Raw genomic sequence first — 20,832 nt, 5'->3', positions numbered from 1 at the left:
CAATGCTCTGGGTTTGTTTTAATGTGACTTAATGAGATTATCACTGCTTAGTCACACTGCTCAGAGCAGTTTACCAAAACGGCCAAATTATCTTTAATCTGACATAGCTCTCTTCGCACCATGGCAACAGCGAGTGAGAGCATCACGTTGAGAACACACTTGGGGGAGAGAAAAATCATAGTTCCTCCATGCCGAGACGAGCCTTCAGTTTGGGTGGTTATAATTAGGGATGCTAAGAAGACCACAAAGGAGCTTTGACCAATGTAGGCTTCTCAATGCTAATTCCTCCACTAAGAGAATAAATAAAAAAAAAAAGTATTCAAGGGTAGATGAAGTCTTGGACAAAGCAGTTCCAGCCCAGTACTGTACATCAAATCTTCAGGCCTGCAGGACAGTGAACAACTTTGGACTATCACCAGCGACTGCCAATAGATGTAGAGAGCCTACACTTTTTATGAAAGCCCAGAAGAGGCAGGATGAAGCTGATCTAAGCTCCGCTTAGTTTCTTACATCCTTTTTATGTGTTTAGAAAGAGAATTGTTCCCCCTATACCTCTGTAGAAGGTCTGAATCCTCTAAAAACAAGAGGTCTTCTGAACCAGATCTCTCAAGGCTTCTGCAAGTTTTTCCTGTGAAGACCACCTTAACTTACGCTGTTCTGGGATATTGCTACTAAATTTCTATCAGATTATCTGGAGTATAGATGGCATGAAGATTTGCAAACATCTGAATCACTCAACCTGGCATTTACCGTAGCCATTCAGGAGCTACCCCTTCAGCTCTCTCTGTCAAGTAGATTCATCCATGCAGCGGCATGAGTAAGAGAGCAGTCTCCATAAAACACAGCCATAACTATCCAAAGCCATGTAACTCTTCCAAACCTTTTTGTTCTGCCACATCTCCGCAGCCAGGCAGCCTTTGATTCCTGTTTTAACTCTGCTACACTTGGAGCACCAGCAGAATTGGCCGATTACAAAGTTGTCAACACGACCCAGAAGTATAATCAGTTTCAAAAGGGCTAAAAGTAGTTTTCTCCTTAAAAAAAAAAAAAACAAAACACCCAAACACACACACCCCCAAAACCACACATCCCAAACCTCCATATTTTGATTTGGTCTTTTCTTTGAGTGGGAACTGGCCAGCTCCACGTACTGGCCAGATACCAGCATCTTCTAAGTGTAATTATATATCAACAGTCCCTTTAGGATTGAACCCAAAGGGGATCTGAGGAATACTAGTTACTAGTACGCTCACCACATTACTTAAAATTGCCATTTATCCATAACCACACCGAATACAAACACTGTTCTGCAAATCCTGGTGGTCAGTCACAGGCAGTAATTACAACTGAAGAGCTGGCAAGAGTAAATGATCGAAGCCAACCATTTTAAGCAGTTTTTCCTCCAGCCCAGGTGAAGTTGCAGCTGGGAGGCAAGGCAGGCCTAGATTATTCTCAATCGCCTGCAGTCCCCCCTTACAAGCCAGCAAGGAGGGCACAAGACAAGCTCTTCCCACTAGGAAAACCTGAAGTTCCCGGGTTTCTTGCAACATGGGTCTAGATTCCCAGGCAGAGTTATACTATATGAAAGTAAACCTATTTTTAGTAGTGTAGCGAAAGCGGATTTCTATATGCTGGATGCTGAATGTTTGTATTGTGTCCCTGAAATGCAATAGTAAAATGACTAATTTATTGCATTACTTTGCAAATACAATTTTTACATGCAGGTAGATCATCCTGCAGGCTGGCTACTCTGCTACCCTGTATTACAGCAATTATAAAACATGTCAGACTTCACAGAAATAGAAACACACACAAGTCAACGCAGCTGGCTCCCGAAAGGTGCAGTCCTGCTCTTCCCCGCTACCTCCAAGCATTTACCTGCCTACTTGGGATGCTGTTAGTGTTCCTGTGCCCACCTGAGACTCTTTGGGGAGATTTACTGACCTGATCTGGGGTCAGTAAGGCAGATGAAGTCTCTGAGTGCCAGTGCTGGCTAGTTAAGCCATCTTAAGGAGGTCCTGACTCTTCATTTCTTCACAAGCGCGTGAAGGCAGCCATGCTGCTGGCCAAACAGAGTATAGATGGGACTTTACAGATGAGATTTAGAAATATGTTAATTCAAGCTTTAATTACAGGCTAACACCTACTGCATTTCAGATCGTACAGGGTTGTTCAGCCTGGAGAAGCTGAGGTCTCTGGGGAGACCACACAGTAGCTTTCTGGTACCTAAAGGGCACCTACAAGAAAGCTGAAGAAGGACTTTTTACAAGGGCATGTAGTGATAGGATGACGGGGAATGGCTTCAAACTGGAAGAGGGGAGATTTAGATTAGATATTAGGAAGAAATTTTTCACTGTGAGGGCAGTGAGGCACTGGAACAAATTGCTGTGGCTGCCCCATCCCTAGAGGTGTTCAAGGCCAGGTTGGATGCAGCTTGGAGCAACCTGGGCTGGTGGGAGGCGTTCCTGCCCATGGCAAGGGGTGGAACTGTATGGTCTTTAAGGTCCCTTCCAGCATAAATCGTTCTATGATTCTATTGCAGATTGAAGAGGAAAACAAATGTGTGTATGGCTGTACTCAGCCATCTTTTCCTAAAGCAGCTGGCAATAAAAAGTTTGAACAGGCTCGTCCTAAGGATGGCCGGACAGCTTTGACACACATTTGCGGTACCAGCTTCACTTTGTGGCTCTACACCACACAGGGCTGCCTGTTCCCACCTGCACTCTGTGTGCCACCAGTCCTGCGGGGCCAGCTCAGCTTCGGAGGCACCAAAGCCAAGGGTTGGCATCCCACGGCACGAGCTCTCCCGGTCCTGCTCTGGCACTGGATGCCTGGGACATACAAGGGTACCAATGCCTGCTGTGGCTCTGCTGTGGAATGAATGCCAACAAAGCTTTTCCTCTATTATTATCCTCTATTCTACCCCATTGTCAGAAAGCCTCCACCTTAGAGTTGAAGACCTAAGTTCACTCCACAAGTCAGGACTCCTCAAAACTGCTGCAGGGGCTGACAGAGTCTAGGTCTCATCTCTTCAGCGCAACACACTGAAATATAAGAGATTAGATCTAAAAACCACACACATTTCTTGGAATTGTTGCCTCACCACCACTATCAGTCTTAAGTGGAGAATTTTAACTGAAAGTTACAAAGATCTGATAAACGTACTAGATAATTATCTACTCTGGAGTGCCTTGAAACTCTGCATGGTTTTATGAAAAGATACATTTAGATCCACAAAGGATACAAGCAGCTTTCCAATACTGTCCTACCGCACGTTGAGCCACAGAGAAATGGAACTAAGTTCTAAATGTGCCCAAGCAAGCCCCCTTCAGCTCAATGCTTCGGGAGATTTTAATACCTATGACCAAGATTCACACTCCGGGCACACAGCTTACTATTCCTTTTCCATCAACAATTCTTGTTTCTTCTTCTGCCATTTTCAGGAGCTCCCCCAGAAAAGACTTTATTCTGTCTGAAACCTGACATGCCTTGAGTTCATGACTGTTGTAGCTGCAGACTTGCAGACAGAAGCCAGAAAAGTGAACAGATAAGAGTCAAAAGGAGACAGGAGCAGCAGGCAGGAGTGTAAAACAACCTGTCTTATCGGCACAGCACCTTGCACTGAAGGGCTGTGCCGAGTTGCTGGAGCCAGAGCTGGCAGACTATGGAAAACCACCCAGCAGATCTATCCAAAGTTCCAGTTTGGCATTCCACCCGGCTAACCCCAACATTGGGGTTATGAACCTGGGGTTACAGCGATGGCTCTCAGATTAGCTAAATCCCAGTACTTCAGCTGATAGTACACTGCTATAATACTACACTAGGTAAACAAAGACTGAGCTGAATGTTATCATCCCTTCCCATTTAGACTCGTTTCCCCTGAGTCCGCTACTTCTATGAAACTAGGGGAAGAGTGAGAGCAACTGTACTGGAAGCACTTAGGGGTGGGAAACAAGGAAGAAAACAATGGTCCCCTGATGTGTCTTTTTTTAGGCATCTGAAACTTACTATTATCTGGTAAATTACTACAACAGATGTGCAATTGACACTTATGTAGCTTTCATTATGGCAAAGACCAACTCCAGTTCAGACATCCTGGCTAAATCCAGCATCTGGGCAACTATACACTGCCCACCAGTTTGATACAATCCTGGACGTTACCAGGACTGGGAAAGCAGCTCAGGCTGTCCAAGAAGAAAAGCTCCATTGCAACTACCAATTTCAAACTGGATTCCTATGGCATGAAGACAAAGCAAGCTTTAAACACCAGCAGACCAAATTCGCTATCAAGCACAACAGCCAACTTGAAAGGTGACTGAAACCACTATTAAGTATTTCTCCATTAACTGAAAGAAAAAACCAAAACACAACACACCACCATCCCACAACACAGGCATATTACAAAACTTAATACTTTCAAATGAAACATTCCCAGCCTTTCTGCTTTATACAGCGAAATGAAGTCTACAGTCAGATTGAGACTTCTACGCTGAACTTTATTGCTCTTACAGAGAAAGAAAAAAAAAAAAAAAAAAGAAAAAAGAAACGTGGAAAAGAAAGCACAGAAAACACCACATCAGAAGCAAGAAACCCAGCAGGAACAGAATTCATTTAGCAAGTAGAAAGCAAACTAAAACAAAAAAAAGGAAGCCTAGAAAAGGAAAACAGTTAGCTAGCAGAGGGGCTTCAAGAAGCAATGTAATTCCGGAATACCTACTGAAGCGCCTTTTACAGTTAAAAAGGCCAGTTTATCCCAGTTACTACGATGAAGCTATCATACTGCATCTACTAGCCGCCTGGTGTGGATGGAGTTAGCAGTCTAGCAGCTTATTTCCATAAAAAAAGAGAGAGAGATGAATCTCTTCTCCCATCACCCTCCTCAGGTGTCCAGGTCCTATTTATTAAATTCACAGTTGCGTTCAGTCACACAAAAGGGTCGTGACCGTTTCTCTACAGGCAACTCTCAGAAGCTACAGCGTAGAAATAAAACCTGAACCAGCATCTGATGGGAGTAAATGAGATGAGATTTCTCCAAAGCAGAAAAGGGCTAGAACAGAACACCAACAAAAGAAATGCTTGCATAGCCATTTATAGCTGTTTCCATAGCAGTACAAAATACTTCAATTGCTCTAAGTGCCAAGGATGACAGCGTAACAAAAGAAATCCTATGACAGGCTGCACCGCTTTCACAAACGGAGGCAAAATTTCTGCGTTGGGTACCAAAAAAGTCAGGAATATGCATAAACCGCCACTAACCCCCGTAAAGGGTTGGGTAGCGATTCGCTTTGCTGTCCCGTAGAAACTTGGTGACCCCAAGTTTGTGTTCGTTTCCCTCTCCCGGATGCCCTGACCTTGGCCCCCCCGCAGCCATCCTTGCCCTTCAACCACTTCTGCAACCAGCACGGTGGGCTACGCGCGGTTACGCATGCAAGCCTGCCAGCGCTGGTTTCGCTTTAACTAGATGAGATTTGGCTCGTGAAATCCACTCTACTGTACCCAGTGCTACCAGAAGTATTTTAATTTAATTTAATTTAAGCAGGCTCACGGGTAATATGTAGACCGGACACCCAGGACTCCCGTTATTACACTTCTGATTCTATACTGACTGTTAAAAGCAATTTCTCATTTCACAAGGTCTTTCAGCCCAGGATTAGAAGAAAGACTTGACTTTACGGGGAAAACAAGTTACTCAGCTGCTACCAGTCTGAACCTGTGGGGCCTCCAAGTTCTCCCCACTTTTATGGTTGCTTTTGTTCTTGAAAGCAAGTCCTTATTTTTCTGCTTTCTGTTGTTTAGCTAAGTCTTCTGGAATACGCTAGCACTTCAATTTAACACACTATGAATGTGAAGCTGCTTACAGCAGCAAACATCACAAACAACCATGAACTTTTATTTTTTTTTTAACCAAAAAAGTGTATACTTTTTGTTAAATCTTTTTACCTCCTCATTACTAGCTGATTTAAGAGACTAATTCTTAAAAACATAAAAGCTGTAATTTAAAAAGCACTGTAAAAAGATGATACGATAATTTTAACTTTATCCCTAAACGTAAAAAAATCACCGTAAAAGAAGCCACTCATTCCTGCAGCGCTATATAATTGTTGCCTGTATTAGCTACGCTGAAGCGTATGGGGAAAGACATGAAAATAGCCCCACATCAAGTCCCCACAAACTTCTTTGCATCAAGCTCCGCCCCAGTCTCATGTGGCAAAAGACCACCAATTTAGTTAGTAAAACCAGTACAGTATTAGTAAGCCTGTACTACTAAAATATGACACCAGGTACTTGCCCTCCAACCGTTTTCAGGTGGGAAAGGGGAAGGAAACAGATAAAAAGCTCTCGATCCAGTCCACCAACCACAGCCTGAGAAAGCAGAACGGGTTATCGCATCTTGATAACCTTCCTGCATCAGAGCAGAGCAGCCTGTGAAATAAGCCTAACGATAGGTCTGCTTAAATCTATTGTTTGGATTCAAGGTGTAGAGTCAAGCCTGGCAAGAGCGTGATCAAAAAGACAACTACCTACCAGATTACCCGTGGTGCGGTAAGGGAAGGGAAGACAAATGGAAGTCATCTCTGTGACCAGCAGTCCCTCACAGGGGAACAAATGCATATTTATTAAAAAGGAACTGTACAGAATCAGGACATCACCCTTTTCAGACAGATTAGACATGCCATGTGTTTTCTCAGTTGCAAGTACGACAACAGCAGTCTTGCAGAGTCTCCACATAACTTTCCTGAAGTGAATGACTTTTATAAGCCTATTGACAATCTACGTGTTCTCTGGATACCTTTTCTCCAGGTCGAATGCTGCCACATTTCAGGAGATTGATGTCAGCCTTGCAGTCATCCATGAAGCCACAGATCAGCCGATAATCGCTAAAGATAATGGCTGTCATTTTAGTGATGTACTGATGGCACTGGTATTCGGTGATGTTGCCTCTGTGATCCACCAAACATGACACCAGGAAGCCCTTACCAACTGGTTCATCTGCACACTCCTTGATCTGTTAAAAAAAAAAAAAAAAAAAAAAGGTAAAATAAAAATACAGTGGCTGCAGCTACTGAATTTAACCTTTTTTTAAATAAAAAAAAAAAAATATATCCTCAAGGAAACTTGCATCTGTAGCTTCAAAATCTGCTGCTGAAGAAACCCTCTAGGCTTTAGTTTGATTTTCAGTAAGTCAGAATACTTGAAAATATTTCAGAAATGAGAAATACCTCAGTGTGCCAGCATCCGAAGAAAGCAAACGCAGCGACCTTGAGGATTATAAACCCTCTTGCTCAATAATCATCTTTCATAATAATCACACCAAAACCCTGCAATCAAGTGGATTTGTAGGAAAAATGCTAGTTTGACAAACCTTTATTTAGAAAGCTGAGCATATTACAGCATCACTAAATCATACTTGGACCCCCATTAGCCACCTGACCTCACATAATACAACACTGTGGCTAGAAGTGAGACCGATTCCAAAGGCAACACAATATTTATTGAACTGTTTATAACTTGCTGGAAGCTGAAAATTACTATAAAGGAAAAATCCTCATCAAATTCATTTTTATCAGGCTCTTACGGGAACTGATCGTTGGTACTAAACCATTTCACCCAGAGGTCTAAAAAAATAAAAATCACAGCTAACAAAAGCTGAAAGCTGTGCAGGGATTGGAAAAGCAGTGTAAGCGAACAGACAGGTCCCCAATATAAATCACAGCCTGCGCTGCTCCGGGAAGTAGACAGTAAGGCCAAAACCGTCACCTTTGGAAGTAAAAGATGCAGGCAGTTTTGACAGTGGAAGTGGAGAAACATGGTTGCTTATCAGTTAAGGATGTTCCCTGAGGAATACTGTGATAGGAGCAGAGCAATGCCTTGCTCCAAGAGATTACACCGAGATTACACAGACTCTTTTTAACCCTGGGAAGGCCGTGTTGAAATACTCGCCCAGTTCTGGAGTTCCCTGTTCAGGAGCATGCTGAAAACGGCAGCCGCGATCATGCAGAAAGCCTGCTTGACAGCCAGACACTAAAGTTCAGTAGCGATGTTTTTTTTTTTTTTCAAACAATAGATACATGGGTTGACTTGATTACATCAAAGATTTGTTCCTGTACGCATGCTGAAGGGCTCATCAATCTAAAGGGAGATCCGCGGCAATCAATAACCCAGGCGGGTTCAGATACCAAGCAAGGGCAGCGTGAAGGGAACAGGCAGGGAACCATCTTATCGGTTCTCAAATACCAAGTTGGGATCTTTGTATTGGGAATTTTAAAATACAGAGAGAGATCTCTAGAAAGATATATTCTGATTCAAACAAGAATTAACCCAGGGCACGCTATGACAGACTCACACAGGTCAGACTAGATGGATAAAACAGACCTCTCTCTGCCTCAGCTTATCAGGCCATTACTTTCTAGATAACAAATAAAACACGCATTTTTTTTAAACACCATTATTTGAAGGCAGATGTAGGCTGGTAGAACATTTTGTATTTAATCTATATACCTATTAGAAAAACATTGTTACTAAGGTCAACATAATTGTTACAGACAAGGCATAAAATATATTTTGAAGTGAAAACGCGTATGATTCATCGCAGGGTGAAAGGGAGAGAGTTGAGCAAGCTCCATCTTCAGTTTGGCCCTACTTCAGCTCAAGTACCGGGAGCCAAACCAGCACACAACGGCAACATGCTGTTTTTGGAAGAGCCTGGCTTTGGAAACGGCCCCAGAGCTCCATGGCCTGAGCCAGGGAACTGCGTAAAGGACCAAGCGATCATGTTGTTGCCTGGCCGCTTCTAAGCGGTCACCGCTATCTGGTAGCCAACTATGATTCTACATTGAAACTACTGCCAGAACTTATTAAAAACAAAAAAAAGTCACAACAGCTGAGAAAAAAGTTGAAATTTAAATCTGCACTTAGCTGATAAAATTAAAGGGACACTTTTCAGAACTTACCCAGTTGGGGCACTCAACACTTCCCAAATGACTTTTAGTAAAAATTACTTTTCTAGTTGTATTTTGTTCTCAGTACAAAGCAACGCTTAAAATCAGAGCTCAGTCACCCAGCAAGAAAACACCTACCTGTTAGTGGGAATTAAAGAAAAATATTAATAGGCTAATACTATACATTAGCAGTATATGTCCCCTATATATTTTAGTTTTAAAGAGTGTTGTAGAAATACCTTAAAATTAGTGGAACAGTTTATGCACCTGTTTCAGTATTAAATATTGGAAGATCAAACACATGAGATGAAGAAAAAAAACATTGGATAAGGAACAACAAACTTAAAACCACTCTCCAAATGGCAAAATATCAGCAGTTCATGTCATCATTCACCACAATTATAAGAGGAACACTGGTGGCTAATGTACAGCTTAAGTTCTATATACTCTTCCCACTGCTTTTAGACATCATATCCCAGATTTAGAGGGCATCATTTACAACAATGCCAGACTGTCACTGTATAAAAATGGTAATCGAACAGACTGTTAAAAGAGCATTTTCAAGAATGCCCTAGTTGTAAAAATTCTGCAGCAGCCATATGACATAAACTAGGAAACCAATCTTTCCTATGACTGCAAAAAAGTGGGATTTAACAGATTTGGCAGCATTTGCTTTTGGGAGCTACCAAACTCCAAACACAACGTAACCCTTCGATGCAAGCTGTTTTCCTTCCACTGTTTAATCTTCTAGCCTTCTTGTATTAACTATTTTCTTGATGTCTCCTTATATTAAATGATGGTTTCCCACTAATGCTATTCCTACGGCAATTCAGCTGGTGCCAAGAGGGGAAGCAGAACCCCAGCAGACCATGACGGAAGAGCAACTGATTACCCCTCAACTACACAACTAACTCCCAAACCTTTGGAGCCAGGCTGCTGTTGACAACCTCAGTTTCTTAGATCTGGGTGTGTTACTCTCAGATGAAAACTTTGTAAAGAATAGGGAACCACGTAGGTGATGCCATCAAAACATTGAGGACTTGGGGAATCACTCATCTTAAACTTGCTCTGAGCATATTTGTAGAATAGTTCAGGTTGGAAGGGGCCTGAAAGATCATCTGGTTCCAACCCCACCACAGGCAGGGACACCTCCCACCAGCCCAGGTTGCTCCAAGCCCCGTCCAACCTGGCCTTGAACACCTCTAGGGATGGGGCAGCCACAGCTTCTCGGGGCAGCCTGCGCCAGGGGCTCACCACCCGCACAGGAAATAATTTCTTCCTCATCTCTCATCCAAATCTCCCCTCTTCCAGTTTGAAGCCGTTCCCCGTCAGCCTATCATTACATATCCTTGTAAAAAGTGCCTCTCCAGCTTTCCTGTAGGCCCACTTCACATACTTGGAAGGCCACTATAAGGTCTCCCCGGAGTCTTCTCCTCTCCAGGCTGAACAACCCCAACAATCCCATATTCCTCATCTAATAAGTAAGTCTGCACCACTGAAATCTAGACCTATAGAAAATTAACTGCCAACACGATCAGGAGTTGGAGAGACAAGCTGCTATTCATGCAACTGACTGTTGTTCAAGAAAGCCTACTTTAAAAGCCACAAAGGGACCATCATCTAGAGCAAAGTGATTTTTTCTAAAAAAAGTTTATGGGTAGATGAAGTTACTCTGGTGAATATACAAATGACGTTTTTCAGAGCATGTTTTAATGACAGAGTTAAGTCAGCTGATGCCCGTCCTGCTGTACTAAGCTTTGGTTCCACTGCTTCCCCTGAAGTTTAGCTGAAAACCACCCCAACCAAAGGGAAAACACCTCAGCTCAGCCAGCTCCTGCGTGGCTGAGCGCCACAGCCTCAACAGCTCTAACATGAGCACAAGGAAAAAAAAAAATGGTTACTCAATCTTTGGAGCTGGACTGAGGTGGGTTGATGTTTGGGATACAGAGGACTAACTCCTAGTGCAACCTAAAAAAGGAAGTTCCCAACAGAGAGTCCTTGGAGTAATTAAACTTTGAGCCTTGAAATAAATAAAAAAAAGTTGATTCATCATTAGATGTCTATGTGCTTATCCTCTCTGCTAGCAAGGCACAACCCAAAACCAGACTTATGCTAAATTCAGTGGAACCCCTGCTACACCGACGCTGCTACAATTGCCCCAACACTTCATAAAGAGGGGACAAATCCAATCCACAGCGGATTTCTGACAAAAGGTCAAGGTAAAAGCTGATGGGTTGTTAGTTTATCATTTCTTCCCCTCCCCGCCCCTTTGCCTGGCACCACTAAGGTAACGGGATTTTTCCCACAAGGAGATTGATTTACTTACACCTAGTAACTTAGCATATAAACTAGAACTTCCTCAAACCCACAACATTATTTGCACATTAATTCACTATCACAAAGCAGTGAAAATAAAAAAACCTTAGTAAAAAACCTTCGTGCCACAATAGCAGCCATGTCTTTCTTCTGGCTTACCTCTGCAATAGTGGACTTGCAGACTTCTCTGGCCACGGATTCAAACTTCGGATCTGTAGTCAGGTTCAGCTTGTAGTTCCACAAGAGCTATAGAGAGAACATTTGTAGACAGAGGGTTTAAGAGCTTCCCATGGAGAATGACAAATATTTTGCTTCAGAAAAGAAGGAAATGCCATTTATTCCCAATGTGTATCATCATCCTTCTACAGTGCAACAATCAATGCAAAGTCTCCTTGACAACAACTTTGTGCCTTCATTTCTGCAATAATTTTCTCACAAATTCAGACTGATAAAAATCTCTCCGTAAGGTCATGAGCTGACTCATTAAAAGGAAATATATATAACAAAGACAATTTCATAACTGAAAGGATAAGCCAATGAAAGCTGCAGTTTGCCACCTGCTGCATATTTAGCAACGTCTTTAGCCCACCACACCTTCCTGTGCCATGGCTTGTCTACCTGATGCAAATGTTCTAACAAAAATGAAGTCCTCAATATGAGCAGATTTCACGCTGGAAAACCCAATAAAAGCCTAGCAAAAAAGGAAGGAGGACAACGCAGCTGGTCCCTTACTCACTTCCTTCTCCGAGGGGCTGTGACCAGCCAACTTTTTGGATGCAGATATATTTCAAGCCTACAGGAGGTTCTCTCTCTTGCTAAGGGCAATGATACATTAGAGGTTAGACTGCAGAATGCCTCGGTAAGGATGACTTTTCTTCTAGGAGCCAGAGATTAGCTCCCGCAGGAGCCCAGATGCGTTTGGTCACTGTGCAAGAATCAATCTTTGGCAAATCACGCTCTGCAGATATATACACACCCCACATGTCCTCCTGAGGCACCATAAAGTAAAAATACGGGATAAAGTAGCAAAACCTCAGCAAATTAATAGCTGAGATGCTGCCTGAGAAAAGCTCTATTAGCTCATCCGTGTTTCCCTAGGAGCTTAAGTTGTGTTTATACATTTTCCATTAACATAAAGATGAAATAGTTTTAAAAATTAATTTCAAGTTCTCTGCCTTTGCGACAATCAAATTAAGATAAAAAAAGACAGACAGTTTGGTCAAACTTTATTTTGAAATTTCAATTGTACACAAAACACTAAGAAAACACAAAAACATGCTCATACACAAGGAAAGTGGCTTTACATCATCTCCAAGAGGGCTGAAGCACGCACAGAGAACTAAAAATGGAATCAGCACAGCTGCGCTGTCTTCCACACCTCATATCACGGAGTTGTGAAAAGTTAAAAAAGGAGACGATGGGATCCTAGGGTATTACAGGGGAAGTAAGAAGCTGAAAATATACAGGTTTAACAGTTAAAAGTGAATAACCAGGGAACCTGTCCTTGCAAAGAGTGCTGTAGACCTCACCCAGCCAGGACAGGAAGGACAAGAATGAGGCCCAACACCATAAGAATACACCTCGGCATTTGTAATCTCAAACTTTGGAGAGTCTCGAAATGAGATGCTCTTTCAAAGGAACCTTCCCACAGACAGAAGGAAGGTTAAATTTGCAGCTTAAAAATCCAGATTTTAGCGCCAAGAATATTTTCCCAGGAGATGATGAGCAGTTATACTACCAAAGACCACAGAGAGAGGCAGAGAAAACATTTGGACGCGAGGCATCTCTCTGTGGTCTTGCTTTTGATCACTCCCCTTCAATTTCTGCCCGGCAAAACGAGACTTTGCCCGCACTTCCTATTCCTGCATGGCTTCTGTAACCCACAGCAGCCCGACATCTGCCTTGTGGCAGAGACGCTGTCATTTAATCCAGCAGCTGAAAGGTCCAACTTTGATTTCTAGAATTCTCAACTTCATTCAGGTAATTTCTGTTGGCATATTTAAATGTCAGGCAGATACATTTTTATTACTGAAGTTTTTTCTTTTTCAAAGAAAGAAAAGACTTAAACAGAAACATGCCCTTCATCTGATCCAACCCTGCACAACACAGAATTACAGCTGCCATGAAGTCAGGCAGTGCAGTGCTAAAGGTTAATTTATAAAGACCGTTGGAAATTACTAGTTGTACAGCATGGTCGGGTTTCATTTCTGGAATACATCTTCCAATAATAAAGCAAAGTACAGCTTCTTAAGTATCGGAAATCAAGACCAGCATTGAGGCACGCGCTAGTCTGCGTTCAGGGCTAACCAAACAATTAAGGATCCTGATATGTTGTATTCTAACAGAATGCAAATAAGAGAAGCCAAAGGAGACCCAATACCAACCTTAGCGCTGCTGAATTTTTTTCTTTTTAGAGTATTGGGATTTAAAGAGTTGGCTTGACAGCCTGAAAACTGGCTAACAGTTTGTTCACTGTTAAACACAGCGCTGAGAGGAAATCTGTTCTAAAACCAGCCAAGTGGTTCAAACTGCCTCTAAATATCACACCCCCACAGCATTTTCCAAGCAAGCCCAAGAATTTAGCAGCTGTGAAAGTAATACAGAAGGCTTCAACAGCTGAAATTAAGAGTTTAAATTCAGTCCTGCTCACATCTTTCCCAAAAGCAGCACATCATATTGCTCCCAGTAACTCACGGGAACCACCCCCCAACTTAAAATAGGAAAGACGTCTGCTATCCTCCTCTGGTACAGAAGTACAGTTTATAAAGCTCTTAGATATGTTCCCCTCTGAAGTCTCCAGTAAGACCATAGCGGCTATACTGGGTTAAAGAAGTCACCTTGTGTTCTTTCCCCACAGGTCAGTACAGAAACCCAGATGTGTTCTGATTAATGCCTTTTGCAAACTACCAAACTCTGCAAAATACCCGAGGTCAATAAGGGACCTAAGGCGCACATGGCATAGCTAGAGACTGAGTAAAACAAAGCAATACTTACGTGATTGCAGTCTGAAGAGATTTCGTTATCTGGCTGAAAAGAGGAAAAAAAGAAGTGTCAGTTCACCACCGATGTGATCCATTTAACATACAGAAGAGTAAGAACTTACAGAAACCAAGATACAGAAACTAACATACTGTCAGCTTGTTTTCATTGTAAGAAACAATTTGACATAAGCAACTGGAAATTTTAAAACCTGCATAACAAGAGTGACAATATCCAAGTACCAAAAAGATTGAAATAACAGGTGCTTTAGACACAATGCTGCCTTAACTCTACTGAACGTAAATGGCGCAAGAGTAGCAGCATTTACGTAGACTCTGCAAAAACGTAACAAATGTCCTTGTGTTTGGCCCAATTCCCCAAACTAAGAAGGCAAAAAAGCATCTGGGGGAAAACAAAGACATGGCAGTAAAATTTTAAAGAAAAATATCTGTCATCCATACAACTGAAGCAAAAAGGTAGAGCTCACTTCCCTCCCCCAGATTTGTATTCCCCATTTGAGAAGCTTTTCTTTCAGCTGTACATAATAGGGCTGCTCCAAAGCAGCCCTGAGATTTACACCTTCAACCGTGAGAAACCGGTAACATCCAGTATTCACGCACCATTTCAAAATATTGGCTATATTCTTTATTTTATACCAATGAAGGTACGGCCATGTCCTCATGAGAACCCAACCAACAAGTCCTAACGCACAGCCTCCACCAGAGCAGTTAGCGTGTTGGAGAGAAACACCCACGCTCCACAGGGAGCCACTTTGGAAAGAACTCCGGCTGGAAACCATCCTGCCCTCCTTCCAGCCTGAGTAGCTCTCACAACAGAGAACTCCTTGAAAAAAGTTAATTATACAAATCTATACCTCATCTCCAAAGCAAAACAGCACAAATGCAGGACAAAAATCACTTGCCTGTCATACCCACCGAAAAAAATCAACCCTGACTCACAAGGTCTCTGCTTCCATGGGTATTGAAGATGCCAGACATGCTCGAAGAGCCGCAGACACTCAAAACCACTCAAATCTTAACCACGTCATTGACACTAACACATTAAACCTCAGATATTTGACATAAGAGAACCAGCGTTTCATCAGTTTTGGGAGCAAGCAGCCTACAGCCCAAAGAGTTTTTCAGTGTTCGTGCTTGCTGCTGCACAACATGTTACGCCGATGCTTGCACCATCGCTGCTTCGGAGAGCACGAACACAAGTTCATGGGAAAAAGAGAGCATGGGAAATGTTTCCAAGTCCTTAATTACAGCCATTATTAACTAAAGCACTTCTATTTTGTATAGCAGGAAGAGGCAGAAATTACCTCTCCACTTAGAACGTAAAAACCAAAACGGTACCTGAAGGATTCCAGTAATTAATTGCAGTTTGGTCAGACTGCCACCATCTAAAACAGTATCTCCCAAAGTAATCATAAATTTGAAAATTAGGGTATCAACTTTTAAAAAAGGCTAGCAGATGCCTGCTCGTTATCCTCAGACTGCAGAACTGATTCCCACAACTGAAAACGAAGATGACCAAATTACACTATTTTAAAGCAGCCACTAAGACCAACACTACCACAACGTACAAGGCGGTTCTCCATTAGTTTTCTGCACCCATCCTAATCATTCAGCAACAGATGGCGGTTTTAGACTAAACTAATTTCAAGAGCTGAGAGTTAGAATGCCCTCCACTAAAGTGGCTGTCTGAGTCTTTGAGTCAAAGACAGTTTCTTTATAAAAATATATAGTTTAGCACTGTAATTCTCCTCTAGAGGACAGGAATTACTAACACATCTGCAAGCAGAAGAATTTCTAAGGGTCAGAGTCCTCTCCCAAAACCCTTCTTGGTTGCTTCAGTTATTTTTGGTTCTTGGGGTGTTCAGCCTGGAGAAGGGAAGGCTCTGGGGAGACCTTAGAGCCCCTTCCAGTCCCTAAAGGGGCTCCAGGAGAGCTGGGGCAGGACTTCTTACAAGGGCATGGAGTGACAGGATGACGGGGAATGGCTTCAAACTGGAAGAGGGGAGATTTAGATTAGATATTAGGAAGAAATTTTCACTCTGACAGTGCTGAGCCCCTGGCACAGGTTGCCCAGAGAAGCTGTGGCTGCCCCATCCCTGGAGGTGTTCAAGGCCAGGTTGGACAGGGCTTGGAGCAACCTGGGCTGGGGGGAGGTGTCCCTGCGCAGGGCAGGGAGTTGGAACTAGATGATCTTCAAGGTCCCTTCCAATCTAAACCATTCTATGATTTTTGCATCCTCTAACCTAGTAAACTTCGCTTCAGATCCACCAAAGATTAAAGCTCAGTTTTTCTGGAAAGAAGAGCCCAAGAAGATAACAGACCCATTCTCACTGACTTGGGAAGGTTAAACAAGCTTTTCTTGAAATACGAAACATTAAAATACCGCACATTGAAACACTAGTCTTTCCTGAGCTCTGCAGCAAACCTCACCTCTGCAAAATCAAGTCTCATTCTTCTGAGAAGAGTAATGGAAGTTAAATGGGATGTTAACTAAGCTGTAGTACTGCATACATTCACAGTTCAGTACTTAAATATGCAAAAGCATAAGATCTAGACAATAATCCTTTACACATGGAACAAGATCACCACCTGCTAGCTAAAAGCTGCGATCCTTCTTCCCTCTTACCATTGCAAGTGTAGGAGAGGTGGCTTCAGCAGCAACGCTGACCTGCTTCTCCCAATTTAAGGGAAGTAAAAGGAGAAAAATAATCCTTTTTAACTTGTGTCTGATAAATTGAAGGGCTGAGTTTGAAGAAGGGGAAGAAAAATATCCCCAGCACAACCCACACCTGTTCTCCCTTTCTAAGGCAACAGCCTGTGGCCCTCCATCCACCCAAGAAACCTTCCAAACCAGCAGTTTCAACACACAAGTGAATTGTTCTAAGAGTCATGAAAAAAAAAGGTAAGTTTCAAATTACAGCTAAGAGAAGCTGAGGAGCAAGAAAAGCTGCATTGTGTCATTCCCACGTGGTGAGCTTGAGGAATAGGGATGCTCCGAGACCCCCCAGGACAGGCGGAAGGAGGAGAGCAGCCCAGACCAGCACCAGCTGCTAGTCGAGGCATTTTAGGAGAGGAAGCCGATAGCAAGGATGTTCCACCAATTAGCAAGGGAGGAGGACTCCTCTTACATCTCCTAATTGAAGGATTAAAAACAGACTTTACAGAAAGCACGTGTGCCTCTGGGCTCACAGAAGCTTTTTGCTCTTTAGCAGCTTCTGTGGGAATATATTGCCTCCCTTTGCAGTTCTCTAAAAAGCTCTCCAACTCCTTCACGCGCTAACACTCACATTCCAGAGTATGAACGCCACTTCCTACCTCCCAGGAAAAGCAGAGTTTAGAACAAGTACTAGCTATAAGAAAACCTGAACAGAAAAAGCACTTCCTTCCATTCAACCATGTACAACAGGCACAAATCATACTGCATTAGTATGGCAAACCCTAGAGAGAAATTCAAAGGTTTGTATGAAGTCGTATCACCACTAGACTATGAGGTCATCAACACCGTTGTGTTTAAAAGTGCCTCTTCTCATCCACCAGACCTCAACCCATCAAAACAAGCCGCAACAGCCATCCCCTTCTAAATCTCTCTGCTTCAGCAGTGGTATAAAACTAGGTCAAAACTACACATCAAATGAGCAACCCACCACCACTACACCCAGGCTCAAGGAGGCACAAGGCTTTGGTGTTTTTGCTTCAGAAATGGACCATCATGATGCTGGTTCCCAGTAGTACTTATCTAGTCATAGCTTTATCATGAACTGGTGTCATACATCACCATCTAGTGAAGCGTACACTGCCTGGGGTGCGATTACTGTCACCCCCACAGCTTGAGTCAGAGGCCTTTTCAGCTGTGTACACAAAACAGGCTTGGTTTGGTCTTATTTCACCACATCTTAAAAAAAAAAAAAAAAAAAAATAAAAGTCACACCATTGGATTTTGAAAAGCAAGGTAAGAATCCTAATCAACTACTGTGGATGAAACTCAAGGTCTTGGGAGAACTCTGCAGAGATTATTTTAATCACCAACAGCTGCTTGACCTTCCTTTCCTTTGCTGCCTTCCAAATGTCATGCAAATAGAAGAGTCTGAAGTCAACCACACAAATGCCTTTATTCCCAGATTTAACTCCTCCTCAGAGCAGAACAGGGGATGACAGCAGATGTTTCCACTATTCTTTTAAGGCAAGAGTAGCTGTGCACTTGCCGAAAAGTAAGGACCAGGCATATCTCAAATACCAACTACAGGTAATCTTTAGGCATTGAAGACAACAGACTTGGGGCCCGCTGAAGTGAAAACCACCGAGAACCAACACGAAGCAAACCAGCAAAATAAAAAGGCAATTGGCTTGTCGATGGGAGGAACCCAGTAGATGTTATCTCCCTAAAATCAGGAACAGATTGCAAAACGATCAAACAAGTCAATTAGGAAAGGATGTTAATTAAAGCGGCTACCTTCCCATGAAAGAGAGGCCAGGCAGAAGTCCAGCCAGACTGAGTGTTGTCCAGTTTATTACAATACAATATAGTACAATATACTACAGAGCATGAAGCATACAGATATGTAGTACAGGTGGCTCATGGTTCCCAGCCACAGCATTGAAGTTTTCCACTCTGACCTGAAGAAACACATTTATCACTAATATCAGCAGAGAAAAGGTAGAGCAGGCCTGCTGATCCAGGAGCTTCTAACGAGGAGGTGATGAAGCTGATAAAGGGAAAACTGACTCTTAGTTGTATCCTTCCAGAGATAACAGCAATCCCATTACACCAAACACACCCGGGGGGGGACAGCAAACTCACAATAATGTCAGTCAATCCGCGGGTATCCAGCTAGCTAGACTTACGACACCAGAAACCAGCACGGGCTAGATGCAAGGTAGAGATCAAGGAGAGATCTGCAGGAGCCACCCTCCTGTAAACCTCATCCCTTCCCGAGGCAACCACTAGGAATGATTCCGCAGAAGGCTCTGTGGAAACAAGAGCAGATACAGTAGTCTAGGCAAGAATCAACACAGCTTTTGTAAAAGAAGAAAAACCATGCATGACACAACCACCCATGCTTCAAACCTACTGCAACATCCCAGAGTTCTGTGCCAACAAGCATATGGCTACAGTAAAGCGTTTTCACACATCCTGCAATCCTGACGGAGTCATGTGTGATAAAAAAAAAAAGTTAAAACCAGTGATAATTTAAGTTCAAAACAGATGAGAAGACTTCATAATTTAATTACACATTTAGTGAACAATAAAAGTTAAACTTGTTAAACTGAGCTTGAAATATTCTCTAATGCCACTGAACTGTTAGTACTGAAAACAAACCCAGTGTTGTCATGTCAGCAAAAACACCTCTACGCTTATCATTCATGCTTTGAAAAAAAGCCACTTTGAAGGATGGTACTGTGCATATATCATGCGCCAAAGTTACCAAGCTCCTAGCTTCCGTATACTTTGCTTAATTCACGTAAGTAATTTTTTCCTCACTTACAGAGAGCCATAGTCTGCAATGCTGCAAATCATTTGACCAAATAATGATTTCCACACTGGTTAGGCACTCCTAGTTTATGCAAACTTAATAACACCAGTTATACACAAACACTTAACAACCACCTCCAAAACATCCACAGAATTTTGTGTATGAAAGTCAAATTACCAGGACCAGCAGCAATTTCTTTAGCCACCCCGCACACACAATTTGCAAGTAGCAAATCACCCCAAACACCAAATTCTGCAACTGTGTTTTTCCACTGTTTTAACCAAATTCTAGATTCCACAGGCTTTTCCACCTGTGTTAACATTTTATATCCTCTGTGGACATGACACCATGAAGATAAGCACGCTCATTCAGAAAAGACATCACAAAGCAAGATCAAAAACCCCAGCGCAACGTGTTGTGTGTCCTCCTGGCCCAGCAGCCAGGCAAAAAGGAGCCAAGGATGAAGCAGGCCTTCTCCACTCGCTCCTTGAGGATCCAGTGTTCGCTATCTGCTTCAAACACCAAGAAAGTTCAGCAAGTCTTATCCTTTCCTATGTAGCTTTTGATAAGAAGTCAACAGAATTGTAGTAATTGTCATGTTTTGCTCTTTTCACATTTGCTTGACACTTGAGCTGGCTGCATGCCTTTCCTCCACACCAGAGATCCCTCCCTCCGCAAACACCGTAACCCCACAGAAAACGCTCAAGTTTTAATTCCAATGCATCGAAAGCGACCACAGATCACAGCGCAATTAAAGGAAACACACCAGTTCCACTCACCTAAGAAATCCAACATCTTTGCTGGTTATTTCTTACCAGCAGATCCCTTTCTCCCTGCTGGCTGTTCCTCTGCAAAGCTGCTAGGCGGGCGCTCGGGGCCACAGAGCTGCTCCGTGCTAGAAGCGCCAGGCTCCATGTGAAACAGCCCTCTCCACAAGCTATTCCTGTCCCTGCTGCTCCGGTCTCCCCCCGTGGGGGACTCTCAAGCTCTTAAACCCTCTTAGCAGGGACCTTGCTCATTTCAATGCTGATCCATGCATAAGAGCATGTTCTAACACATTCGGCACGATCAAAGCAAACTCATCCCAGATGTTTGTTCGTTCTTCCC

At 42.9% G+C, this 20,832-nt stretch overlaps 1 protein-coding gene across 1 annotated transcript in view; it reads right to left on the bottom strand.

The window, feature by feature from the left end:
• The window catches only part of GLG1 (golgi glycoprotein 1), a gene marked incomplete at its 5' end in the record, with an annotated part of 83,424 nt that overhangs the window by 29,014 nt on the left and 33,578 nt on the right, over window positions 1-20,832 (bottom strand). The window contains 3 exons of the mRNA XM_082489642.1: window positions 6,791-7,006; window positions 11,415-11,501; window positions 14,250-14,282. Coding sequence (XP_082345768.1) covers window positions 6,791-7,006; window positions 11,415-11,501; window positions 14,250-14,282 — 336 coding nt within the window. The remainder of the gene's footprint in view (window positions 1-6,790; window positions 7,007-11,414; window positions 11,502-14,249; window positions 14,283-20,832) is intronic.

Source organism: Vanellus vanellus (assembly GCF_965231255.1).
Source record: "Vanellus vanellus genome assembly, chromosome: 12".
In the NCBI taxonomy this organism is placed as follows: Eukaryota; Metazoa; Chordata; class Aves; order Charadriiformes; family Charadriidae; genus Vanellus; species Vanellus vanellus.
The sequence above is the reverse complement of the archived record's forward strand: the minus strand, read 5'-3'. Positions and strand labels throughout refer to the sequence as shown.